Here is a 12,505-nt window from a genome sequence, read left to right on the forward strand (position 1 = left end):
CAATAAATAAATACAGGCATACCTTGGAGATATCCAGGTTTGGTTCCAGACCATTGCAACATAGTGAATAACACAATAAAGCAAGTCAGACAAATTTTTTGGTTTCCTGGTTATGTTTACACTGTACTCTATAGTCTATTAAGTGTGCAATTGCATTATGTCTAAAAAAACAATGTACATACATTAATTATAAAATGCTTTATTGCTAAAAAATGCTAACCATCATCTGAGGCTTCAGCAAGTCATCATCTTCTTGCTGGTAGAGGGTCTTGTAAAAAACACAGTATCTGTGAAGCGCAGTAAAGTGAAGTGTAATAATGAGGTATGCCACTAAAGCCAATATTAGAAGGTATCATCATTTTTTAAATTCGCTTTTATATTCTAGATTACAATCAAGCCTGTCTGCTATTCACAGCCTAAATTTAGCTTTGTGCATTCAATCAACAAATATTAGCCTAAATGCATAGTTCCTCCATGCGGTTGTATGCCCAGCCTCCTGGCATCACAGTGCTTGTTATATAATAGGCCTTAAGTACACAATTTTGGAATGAATTAATTAGTACAAAGATGATTAACATTTCCTAAGGCATTTAGTTTAGACAATTTCTTATATGTAAATAATGGTGATATGGGACAGAACATGGGAAGAACCATTTGGGAAGAGTTTTGGTAGCTTTTATTTGGTGAGCAGAAGAACATGATTGCAGGAAGTGCAGACTTAAAGTAGGCCAAGTGGTCTTTGACTCCTGGAAAAGAGACAGCATCTTATCTGGCCTATGGAAATCAAAGATGGCTTGACTAAACTCGACAAGGGAAATGTGCAACCTAGTGATTCTCGATGTTTTTAGTGATACCTTTAAGTGTCACCAGCGTCACATGTCTTTAGAAAATCTCGAAATGCTTTATAGACAAGATATTACCCTAGTAAGACCAGAAGTCGTATTTATAGGAACCAAGTAAGGGTCCTCAAAGGGATGATAGTTATTTTGACCTCTAGTTTGATGTGTTTTCTACTGCCATTTTGCTTTTCACCAACCTCTTCAAGAACTCTTAATGAGCGTTTATGGAGCATCTCTTCCACATGTACTTAAGCACCCACTGTAGAGGGAGTAGAGTGTAATGGGTAAAGAGTTCAGGCCCTGAATCCAAACAGCCTTGGTTTGAAACCCAGTCCTACCACCTAGTAGCTACATGATCTTAGGTAGTTACCTGAACCTCACTGTGTTGCAGTTTCCTCACAATGTGCAGTGGCATTGACAAAAATGATAGAACTTATCTCATTGGGTTGTTGTGAGATTTAAATTAACTCATACATATACAATGCCTGGCACATAGTAAGAACTCCATAAACGTTGGTTCTGGTCATTATTATTATGTGCTAGGTTAGGTGATGTGAAAACAAACAGTGAAAAAGAAAGCTGTATTTTCTGTACTCATGTCATGTGCTTGTCATTTACATGTTTCTCTGTACAGTATAATTCAATCTTCAGCCTTCCTCTGCTTTGCTCTGAAAGGGGTCTGACTCCTGAGAACCACATTTCCCAGAATCCCTTGTCAATTGGCTTCCTTCTAGGTTTGGGCAGCAGAAGGTTCAACAAGAGATTGAGTTTGGGAGGCCAGCAGTCCCTCTGTGCTTAGATAGCAGCAGCAGCAGAGGCTGTATCTTCTCCATTTCCCATGTCTCTCCAAATCGAGCCTCCTCCCATGCTCACAGGTCCCACTGGAAGTGCTAGTTCTCAGCTTCCTAGCAGCTCTCTGCTTTTAGAGTGAGGCCAACACACAAGAAAATAGAACAAGCAGAAAAAGATTGCAGATTTAACCCTGGATCCAACTGTGCCTGAAGATTATGTATGACTGGATTTTTAAATATATAAGCCGATAAAAATTCGCTTTTTTGCTTCAGCTACTTTGATTGCATTTCTTTTGCTCGCCATTGTGAGAGTCCTAGTACAGTGTCTACTAATTCCTCAAAACTGTTTGAGATGATATCACACTATAAAGCAATTGGTGTTCTTATTGCATACTTGTCTCTGGAATTCATATAACTTAGTATTTATCATCCTGCTAGAATTAAGAGTATGAAGATGAGTAAGACAAACATGGTCCTTCACTTTGATAGCACAATAAGGACTAATTAAGTGTTTTCAAAAAGGTTAATTTTCACTATACTTATTCCAAAGTCTTGTTTTCTCTGGAGATCTGAACATCTTCTCTTAGTTGAGGTGTATCTTAAAACTTAAGACATCTCATCCATTTTAATACAAGGATATAAACTGAAATGCAAAGCAGGAACTTTGGGGGGAAAGTTTTCATTTATTTTCAATAAAGCAAATCCCAAGCCTCCAGCTGTTTTTTATGAAACCCTCACAAGGCAGGGGGATTTCTCAGTGTGATGAAATTCACAGTGTCACTCCTGCGGGACCATCAGTCATTCTGCTGTGTGCTTTCCTGCCTCTCTCCTCCATTTGCCTGTGATCATGCAATTTGTCTTCTGATAATGGATGGGCTGCCTCTACCTTTCAATCACTAGCATAAGCCACTGAAACTTGCCCACGAGATGTCCAAAGTTCATCTGCTTTGGGGACTTTTTCTTAATCTTTCATGGTTGATGAATGTAAATTTATAATCTTGATGCAAGTACAAGTGTGTGTGCATGCTTTGTCCTTAAAATATATGCAGTGGCCTTTTAATGTTGTAATATATGGTCAGGCTGTGGTTGCTATGGAAACAATAACCAAATTTCCTGACCTTTGAGAGTGGGGAGATACAGTGGTGGCAGCTGTGATCAGAGTCGAGAGATGGCTGACAGCATTAAAGTAAAGATTAAGGAGTAAGGGCCTTTTTCTACCTTAATATTCATGTCAGAGCAATGCACTCTTCCCTGTGTCTACCAGTAATATCCATCAGCCAGGTTGAAAACTTACTAGTATTCCTTTAATTATCATTTTATATTCAGTTTGTTTGGGATACTAGATGAGTAAGATTTTGGAGTCTTTGTTTCTAGCTATATGTAATTTTTTACATAGTATAAGGTCACGCTTTCTGGTAACAAGGCACATAACTCCATATTAATGTCTACACAAGACAATATTGCTATGAAGACAGCAAATTCATGCTTTCGTTTGGAATGTGATACCTTGAGATTTTCTTTTTATTCTTTAAATAAAAGTTGATCAGTCAAACAGATACATTTAATACATTCTCTGTTCAGAAAGGATCATCTTCTAGGACCTCTGTGACTACCGGGGAGTTTCTCTGTAGCTTCCTGTACAGCATTGACAGTTTTGCACTGTTAAGGTTTGGAAGATGCACCAAATGAGAAGTTCATCTATCTGTGTGTGTTCTGTTCATACTACATGCCAAGGGAATGTGAGAGAAGTATGGAATATGGGAAGTGGCTTCATCACCCTGATTGCTTAGTGAGGTCTTCTGTTAAGCTCTGTGCATGTGGACATGGATAGGAAATGATTCCTGCCCTCGAGAACATGCTTGATCACATGAGAAGAGAATGTATGTGCACTGCTCATTGAATAGGGACAGCACAGGAGCAAAGCCAACAAATGTAGCCAAATATGAAAGGAAAATTGAGTCCAATGGGATGGGCAGATAAAGAAGCTTAAGGGGAAACCAAACTTCAGATGAGACCCAAAAGAAGGGCAGACCCAGATAAAGAAGGAAGGCAATGTTAGTAAACTTCAGTGTTAGTAAACTTTAGAATTTATAAATATTCTGCATATACTCTTTTGAATGTGTCAAATGTTATCTTAAAGTGGAGACAAGGTCAAGCAGATGATGTGAGCAAAGGTACAGATGGGGCACGATCTAGGGGGTAAGGGACACTGAGTAATTTGATTATGTTGGGGGAGCAGAAGGTTCTAACAGGTATTCTCTGGGAATGAAGATGCTTAGGGAGACCTGTGAAGGACAGGTCAGGATATCAGAAGACACTGAAGGCAACATGGCTTAAACTCTAATAATTTGAGGCCAAAGTGAAGACTCTAGAATAGTAACAAACAGGGTAAATTGCCACCCACTTCTTAGTGAGCAGTAACCAGTCAGTAAATGAAACTGAATTTAGTTTCAAATAAAACCAATATGAGACCAACTCAAAAACCCTTTGGAATTGTAGAGGGTGTTTTATGGTGGTTAAAACTTGTTGCCTCTTGTTTAACTCTTCCATAGCTCTTTCCTCAGGTTTTTAATCCTTGGGTTACTGTTACTTCTGGCTTCTACAATATGGATATAAGTTGAAAATAAGAGGGTTTAAAACCCTGGGGGGTTTTGCCTATGAAATTCTATAAAGTATGTGCAATATGTTATGGGGTTTTTTTTCCCCCCAATATGGAGCCTTGAGTGAGTTATAAACAGGTTTTTTCATCTTGATAAATTGGCCCACCTTAATGTCATGCAGATGTTGACATGGTCATCTCAAAGCTTCTCAATACCATACTCATTTGTGAAATTGTGAAGATGGACTTAACATTCTCAACTCCGAGGAGTATTTTTGGAAACACAGTAGGTAATCTGTGTCTCAAAGTTAATACACAGCAACTGCTTATGACATAGGACACTCATAGAGTTAGACCAAGCGCCTTCAGCTCAAAGTAGTAGAATATCTTACAGGTTTTGTTTGTTATGGGTGTGTTTTTGAAATCAAGTGCACTCTAAAAATGGACAGTCTTACAATCTTTCCTTCTTTTTTTTTCCCCCCGCAGGATCTTCTTAAGAAATGCTACTCTGCCAAGGCATCTTACCTCTTCCAGCAGGATAAATTCTATGATGTCAGCTATGACACAGGAGACAAGTCTATCCAATGTAGCAGGAGACCAGATGCATTCAAGTTCTGGATGACTTGGAAGGCTCTGGGCACATCAGGCCTTGAAGAAAGAGTTAACCGTGCTCTGGCTTTATCTAGGTACTTGCTTGTGTGTGTGTGCATGTACGTGTGCGTGTATTGTGTCCATGGTTGTCTGTAACAGAACTACTCAATGAAAATAACATTTGCAAGGTCTGTCCATGTTCTTTCATTTGTGCATTCCTTCTTTCATCTCATAACCATTCTCTCAGTACTTACTGTGTGTTAGGAATTGTGAACAAGGCAGTCCTACCTTCTGCCCTCCAGGATCCTAGCCTAGTGAGAGATACAGTCTGGTGACAAAGCAGATAAAATACAAGTGAATGTACTTTTTGGTAAGGGGAGGTATAAGGTGCTCCGGAGCACTCAGGAGGGTTCCCAGTATGTTTTTGAGAGGCATAGGCAGAGGCTTTCTGGAGGAAGTGGCATTTGACTAAGACTCAGTGAAGAAAGGAGAGAAGAATGATCCAGGTGGAGGGAGTACCAGGCCCAAATCTCGGGATGTGAGAGAGATCATGGGGACTTCAAGGACCTGAAAAGCAGGTCTGTGGGAATGTGGTGCTGGTGTAAAGGCATAAAAAGGTGAAGAGAGTGTAGAAACGCCATGCTTGCCTTGTTGTAACATGAGAGACAAAGCTTTGACACCACGTTCAAAGACATTAGCAAAGCTCCTGAGATACAGGTGCTGGCCACTGGCCACCAGAACAGGACTCTGCTCGGGGATCAGTGAGTGCAAATGGCAGGCCACGGCCTAATTTAGTTTCAAATGTGGCTAGTTCGGCCTGAATTGCATAGAGTTAACTTTCATGGTGCTAAAAATAATAAACATTTAAACATTTAAAACACTTAAAACTGGGAGATTTGTTGAAAATCTAGACTTTTGGCTTCTTTTGAAAGATCAGAATGCTCTCAATCTCTCATGGCGACAAGCCTCTGAACATGATGCTCCCTGGTTCTGGAGAACCACAGTCCCGTCCTCTTCCCCCTGTTCCTTATCTAGCCTATTTTACTATAGCAGAGAGGTGAGGTGTGGACAACTGGGACTCAAAACCGAGCTCTACCCTTTACAAGCTGTGACTTGGGCAAGTTTCTTAATGTTTCTGTATCTCAGTTTTATCCCAACAAAATGGAGATAACAGCATCTAACTTAAATAATTGTTATGAAGATTAAATGAATTGATATTTGTAAAACACTCAGAACAGGGCCTGGCATATGCTGCACGCTATACGAGCTTTAGTTATTATTTTCTTACCTGCTTGGCCCTAAAGGCATCAGGGTTTGTGATCTCTGGTTTGGAGAATCTCTCCTTCTTCACTCCCTGTTCACATTTCACTTGCAAAAATCTCAAGTGTCACCTTAGAGATTTAAAATAATTTCCTCTTTCTATAGCAGAGTGGTATGGGTGCTGTGTGCAACACTCTGCAACAGTGATGCTCTGAGCATCATTGCAGACTGTCTGACAGCCCAGTATCTTAAAATATCAATTATTTATCCTAAGAGGTCTGCGAGTTGGCTGGAGTGGCTTTATCTCATCCTGTGGTCACTGTGAGGGTGAAGGAAGAGGCTGGGTCTACTCCCCACATGTCTTGCATCTTCCTTGGTCCAGCAGGCCAGGTGGGGCATGTTTTTGAAATGCTGATGACAGAACCCCGAGAAGGCAAGTCCATTCATGCAAGCCCACTTTAAACTCCTGACTCCATCCTATCTACTAGCATTCCAATGGCCAAAGCAAATCACATGGCCAAACTCAATGTCAAGAGGCAGAAGTACACTGGGTCTTTTTGCAGGATGAACTGCAAAGTTACAGGGCAAAGGGCTTGGATATAAGGATGGATAAAGAGATGGCTTTGTCACTTTCCGAAGACTGTTAGAAGTCAGCACTTCTGGTGATTATGGTTTAATAAGTAATTTGGAAAATCTGTAAATGTTGTACCAGTTAGGACTCTTTTGGTGGTGAGCAACAGAAACCTTAGCTCAACGTATTCTGAACAAAGAAAGGTAATTTATTACCTCATGTTACTTATAAGCTAGAGTAGTGATGACTTCTGGAATGGCTTCTTCTCGGGTCTTAAACAATATCACCAGGCCTTAATCTCTCTCCATCTATTGGGTCCGTTCTTCTTCATGTTGGGTTTATTCCTATGTAGGAAGGTAGCTGTCAGGAGTGTCAGATCTGTCTTCTTCCAGATTCAAATTCAAGGTCAAAAGGAAAGAATGCTCCTTTCTCAACAATCCCAAGGAAAGTTTTAACTATTTCTGAGTGAGGCAAATATCCCTCTCTGAATCAGACACTTGCCAGGGAAATGTGATGCTCTCATTGGTCATACTGAATCACATGCTCTCCTTTGGCAATGGGAAGACTGTCTGTTCCTTCTATGGAATATACACTGAAACTAGGTGAGGAGTGTGCCTTTATTAGGGTTAAAGTGCCTCCATCAGAAGTAGGGAGATAGCTACCCAGTGGTGAAAATATGACACTGTCTGCCATAAATATTCATAGTTGCCCATTAAATTAAAACAGAAGTTCAGAAAGCTCTGTTCCCTGCTTTGTATTTTCCCATACTATTTACGTGTGGTAGAATCTCTGTGTTATTTTATCTAAGCTGCTAAGTAATTCAATGACAGGTGTCTTGAAACAAAGCTAGATATAAATATTTGATGATCGTATTTCTTATAAAGTTAACATTCATCTCAGGGTGGAATTTAATTTATAGTCTAAGGATACTTTCTAATTTTTACAGAGATATATCACAGGAGGATAAATGTTAACATTTCAATTCAATTCAACAACACTTATTGTTTGTAAATGTTTGTCAGGTTGAATTGAATTGAATTAACATTTCAGTGAGCATCACTGCAGACTCTGTAACCTATATTTAACTATTTGAAAAATAATCCCTCTTCTTTCATGCTGTTAATCATAATAGTTTTCTTGCCTTAACTTTCCACATTCTTGGTATTCAACACTCTATTCCTGGGGCGGACCAAAGTCATCCTATTCTCCCATCCCCAGAGCCAGGTGCCAAGGCGGAATCCTTTTAGGCATGTTGCTTGGAATGAATGTGAAATGATAATCTTGGAGAAAGTTTCCCTAGGGCTAAGAATTACATTATAGGGCCAATCCTGATGGCCTAGTGTTTAAGGTTTGGCATTCTGTGCTTCAGCAGCCAGGGTTCAATTCCCAGTCACAGGACCACACCACTAGTCTGTCAGTAGCCATGCTGTGGCAGCAGCTCCCATAGAAGAATTAGAAGGATCTGCAACTAGAATATACACCTATGTACTGGGGCTTTGGGAAGGAAAAAAAAGAAGAAGAAGATTGGAAACAGACGTCAGTTCAGGCAGAATCTTTCCCAGAAAAAAAAAAAAAATTTATAGTAAGCATTATAAGGGCTTTATTTTCATGATTTTATTTATTTTCAAAATCATTGATTTGTTTGTGGTTCTACCCTTTAGGAAAGAAGAAACATTTTCTCTGTTCTAAGGTTTATTCTGTTTGCTGGAGCCTATGTACAAGGATTACTGGTAAACTGGCTCTCAGGAAGAAGAAAAAAAACCCAGTTTGTAACATCTGCCAATTTCCATGGTGTAAATATTCCCACCATGGAAAATTGCAAGCTACCAAGAGTTGTGATTTGCAAGATTCCTGAATGTTTAACAATTGGCTCTCACTAGCCGGCACAACCTAGCTTTAGAACACCATTGGTTCTGTGAGTCGGGGTAGTTCAAACCACTGACTCGTGAGAGTTAAAATGCCACTTCCCATAAGCCCATTGACCTGCGACCGCTTACATTTAATAAAACTGATTCTCATCCACGGTCAAAGGCTCTACGCGGCATAAATTCTAAGAGTAACATTGTTTTGTTTCCAGGAAGTATAATTTCCTTCAGTGGATAACAACTCCAGCAAAGTAAAGCTGCATATAATGATTGTGTTACGATTCGGGATGCACGTCTATTATCAGCAGCCTGATGTAGCTAAGGTACCCATTTCCCTAAGTCCCAGGGCAGGTCTCTTATGTTCTAGAAAGGCTGTGCAAGTCTTTTCCCCTCACAGGTTGCCATACAGATTGCGCTGATTCCGTGGAAACAATATTTCCATGTTCCTGAATCTAAATGGAACTTAGTTTTGAAATTGTACATTGACTTTAAGATATTAAGGCCCAGATTTTGATGGACCAATAGATTGCCATCACCCTGATGGACTCGCTTGCTCTCTCTTCCCCTGGGAAAGCAAGGACAGGCATTTCAAAGAGGACAATGATTCTTATTTTAGGAGTTGTCAGAAATCTAGCAAGAAGGAAAAGTTTAGTGCCTAGAAGATCTCTAAGGCTTTTCCTAATTTCCATTTGACCCTTGTCATTTCAACTGATGAGAGAACATTTCTCTCAAGAAATATTAATGACTAAAAACCTGCTTTCTCTTTCAGTTATTTGAACACCAGTGACATCAGGAACCTAAAGCAACATGTGATTGTTAAGCATAATTGAAACTCAGACGGCTGAGGTTTAAAACCACCACCTCTAGGACAAGGCAGGTGATGTCTGCCTAAGAAAGTCAAAAATGTTTTCCAATACCAATAGCAGAGCTACCTGTTGCTGAGGGCACCCTCTACGCCTTTGTTATGGAACTCAGGGTAGATGGATATTCACTAAGGGGTAATTTCTCAAGCAAATGTAGAAGAGTCATGTGCAGAAGTCTTTTCAGCAACAACAAACAGCTCAGGAACTCCCGTTCTGCTCCTTTGTTGGGTCTCCAGTGCCTCATTTATCTATTCCCTTGACACACAATCTCTGTAATCTCTCACATGGAATTCATTTCACCAACTTGCATGAGTACTGAGGAATTTATTGTTATCAGTATGGAAAAGGTGAGCAGTTACACAATGACACTTTGGTGCTAGTATATTTCTCTAGGTGACGAGAGGGGGAGAGTCTAGAAGAGTATAGAAGGGCCGACGTTTTCATTTTTCCTCTCTACTGGTAATTTTTTTAAAAAATCACAATTGCAGTAGAATGTAGCATGTAGATATCTGGGTTGAGTCACACAAGCCATGCAATATGTTCCGTTACATGCAGAGCACACAGGAACCAGATGGCAAACACGCCCGGGAGTCCTGGGAGGCTCCGTGCATCAGAAGACATTTCAAATGAGGAGATGAGACTGGGAGAGAAATTTGGTCCACAGTGCTCCAGGGAGGTTCTCAGTGGCTGGTGAATTGAGAAAGGGACTGGAAAGGCTATTTCCAGAAAGGAAAGAAGGTCCTGCCAAAGGACCCATGACATGCAAAAATATTAAACGGACTCATGCAACAGGTCGGAGACTGAGGCTCTGTAATTTGGAGGCACATTTGTAAGCAAAGGAAGAGGAAGTGTCATAGAGCAAGATTATCATTAATATATGCTTCAGAATCAAGCCAGAATCTTAGTAGAATGAGTTTTTTACCCAGTAGGATGGGTGAAAACTCTTCCTAATGTGCGTTTTTTTCTCTCTTCTCTCTTTTTGCTAAGCTTGGTGGGAAAGATAGTGAAAAGTTTTATGAAACTATTGTTGCTTTTTGAACCCGTTTACCTGGATAACTTTTGCTAGAAATGGTTTATCATTCCTGCTTTATGTCCAAAAACCCAATGTACATCTTTTTTTTCTGACTTGCATCAGATAAGAATAGGTTTTTTAAGTGTATTTTAAATTTAGACTTCTCCTGTATATTGAAAAGAAAAGTTGTGAGGATCAAATCAACCCCATGTGACTCAAACCTTACGTGGATTCTTGTACAAAAACTCATTTCATTGAAGCATTTACTTAAGAAGAGGGTAAAGTATCCTATAGAAGAGACACTTCTGAACTAGCATTGTTGAAACTATGCTCTGTGGGATAACAGGCTTCCAGAAGATCTTAATAGACATTCTTCCAAAGAATATTTCCATGGCCAAATATGTTTGGGAAATGCTAACTGCTATGTCATTCCTTTCTTGGAGATTCAGAGTGTTCATGGGTACAATAAAGGCTCTGAGAAGGCCTGTAATATAGAAACGTTTTTTATCTGGCTTTAACCAGTATGCAGACACTGTTGGTAGTTCACCTCACAACCATTCTTCCTTCTCCTTGCCAGCAGAACCTTGATTTTGCCTAGGTAGCAATATTCCAGCTGGGAACATCAGTCTAAGCCGATCCTCTTTGCCCACAATTGGTTTATGAGTGGATATATGACTCAGTTTCAGTCAATAAGATACAGGAAGTATTCTGTGAAAGCTTATGGGGAAAATATTCTTACCTCAATAGAGAGAAATGAAGAGAAAATGCTCTTGCTCCAGACCCCTCTCTTCCTCCGCTGGACACTGTTGTAAACAGTGTGGTGTATGAAGCTGTAGCAGCCATCTTGTGAACATGAAAGAATTCTCTAACACTCTGAGCATAGCAGGCTGAAATGATAGATTCCTGATTACTTTATTGAACCATCCAATCAGTTCAATAAATGTCCTTATGAATTAAGCCAAGTCTACTTCTAATTATAGAGAAAAGTAATCTAATTGATATCCCGAGCATTGCTCACATTTATTTGACAATGGAACCCTTTTATGTGGGAAATCTATTAACATGGTGTATCATGGAGTGTAGGTTGGGGACTCTGGTGTGAGCCTTTTGTTACTGTCATAATAGCAGCTCTTCACCCAAATCACCTCTACCCTTTGCTCAGTTGGTATGCTACACTGGGCTCCACAGGCTAAGAAAGTGACTGCAGTGGGGACACTGACCCTGACACGAAGCCCAGGTCCACATGTTTAGCAAAAAGCAGAGTTTTCACTGAAATGATTCAGCTCTGTTTTAGGATGCCTTTCTCCCAGAAGCAACTTCAGCCAGTTTGATGGAAATATTTTAAACTGAGACTATGGGCAGTATCTAAACTTCACGTAGACATGGTCTGTCAGGAAAGGATTGTACCAGTCTGACTCCCCATCTCCATTACACACATGAAGAAACTGAGGCAGGCTCAAGCAGGCTGAGGAATTGGCCTGGAGTCACAAAGTTGATGAGCTGCCCAACTGGAATCTTCTAGAGTCAGTCCCAGGCTTTCTACACATGCAAAGCTTTTCTGTACCCTCAGGGTGTGGAGGACTGGTCCTCAGGATGAAGTCACGGCATCGGCTTTAGAATTACAAATTGCCTACACGTTTGTGCCTGAGAAAGTGAGAAAAAGGATGGTTCGCAAAGCTGTCCTTGTATAGTTGGAGACTGTACATATCACTTTTATTTTGTGCTTTACTTATTTTTCGTTAAGTTCCTTTAAAAAATTATGCAAGTAACCACACCTATAGAAATTTGCAAAGAGACATAAAAAGAGAGCTAATAATCCCTGCCTCCCCCATGGCATCCTGTTTTTCCCTCCCTTGGGTAAACATTAACAATTTATCAGGTATTCTTCCATACCTTACTTTGTGATCATGTATAATCGTGGGTAGGTATTACTTTTGCTTTCTTTTTTATAATTTCTTAAAAAATGGAATCCTAGCATCCACATTTCTCAGTACCTTGCTTTTATCTCTTACTAATGCATCATGAGCTTCCCTGTGGTTTAATCGAAGTAGATAAACTTTATTCTTTTTAATAGCTGCATCATATTACATTGTTGCTATAATACATTTTATTTT

The 12,505-nt window shown here is 39.9% G+C and overlaps 1 protein-coding gene across 2 annotated transcripts in view; it reads left to right on the forward strand.

Moving 5' to 3' along the window:
• The window catches only part of GADL1 (glutamate decarboxylase like 1), a 157,782-nt gene that overhangs the window by 82,288 nt on the left and 62,989 nt on the right, over nucleotides 1-12,505 (forward strand). For both annotated transcript variants that reach the window (XM_046645449.1, XM_046645458.1), the window contains exon 12: nucleotides 4,716-4,915. In XM_046645449.1, the coding sequence (XP_046501405.1) occupies nucleotides 4,716-4,915 (200 nt within the window). The remainder of the gene's footprint in view (nucleotides 1-4,715; nucleotides 4,916-12,505) is intronic.

Source organism: Equus quagga, chromosome 1 (assembly GCF_021613505.1).
Source record: "Equus quagga isolate Etosha38 chromosome 1, UCLA_HA_Equagga_1.0, whole genome shotgun sequence".
Lineage (NCBI taxonomy): Eukaryota > Metazoa > Chordata > Mammalia > Perissodactyla > Equidae > Equus > Equus quagga.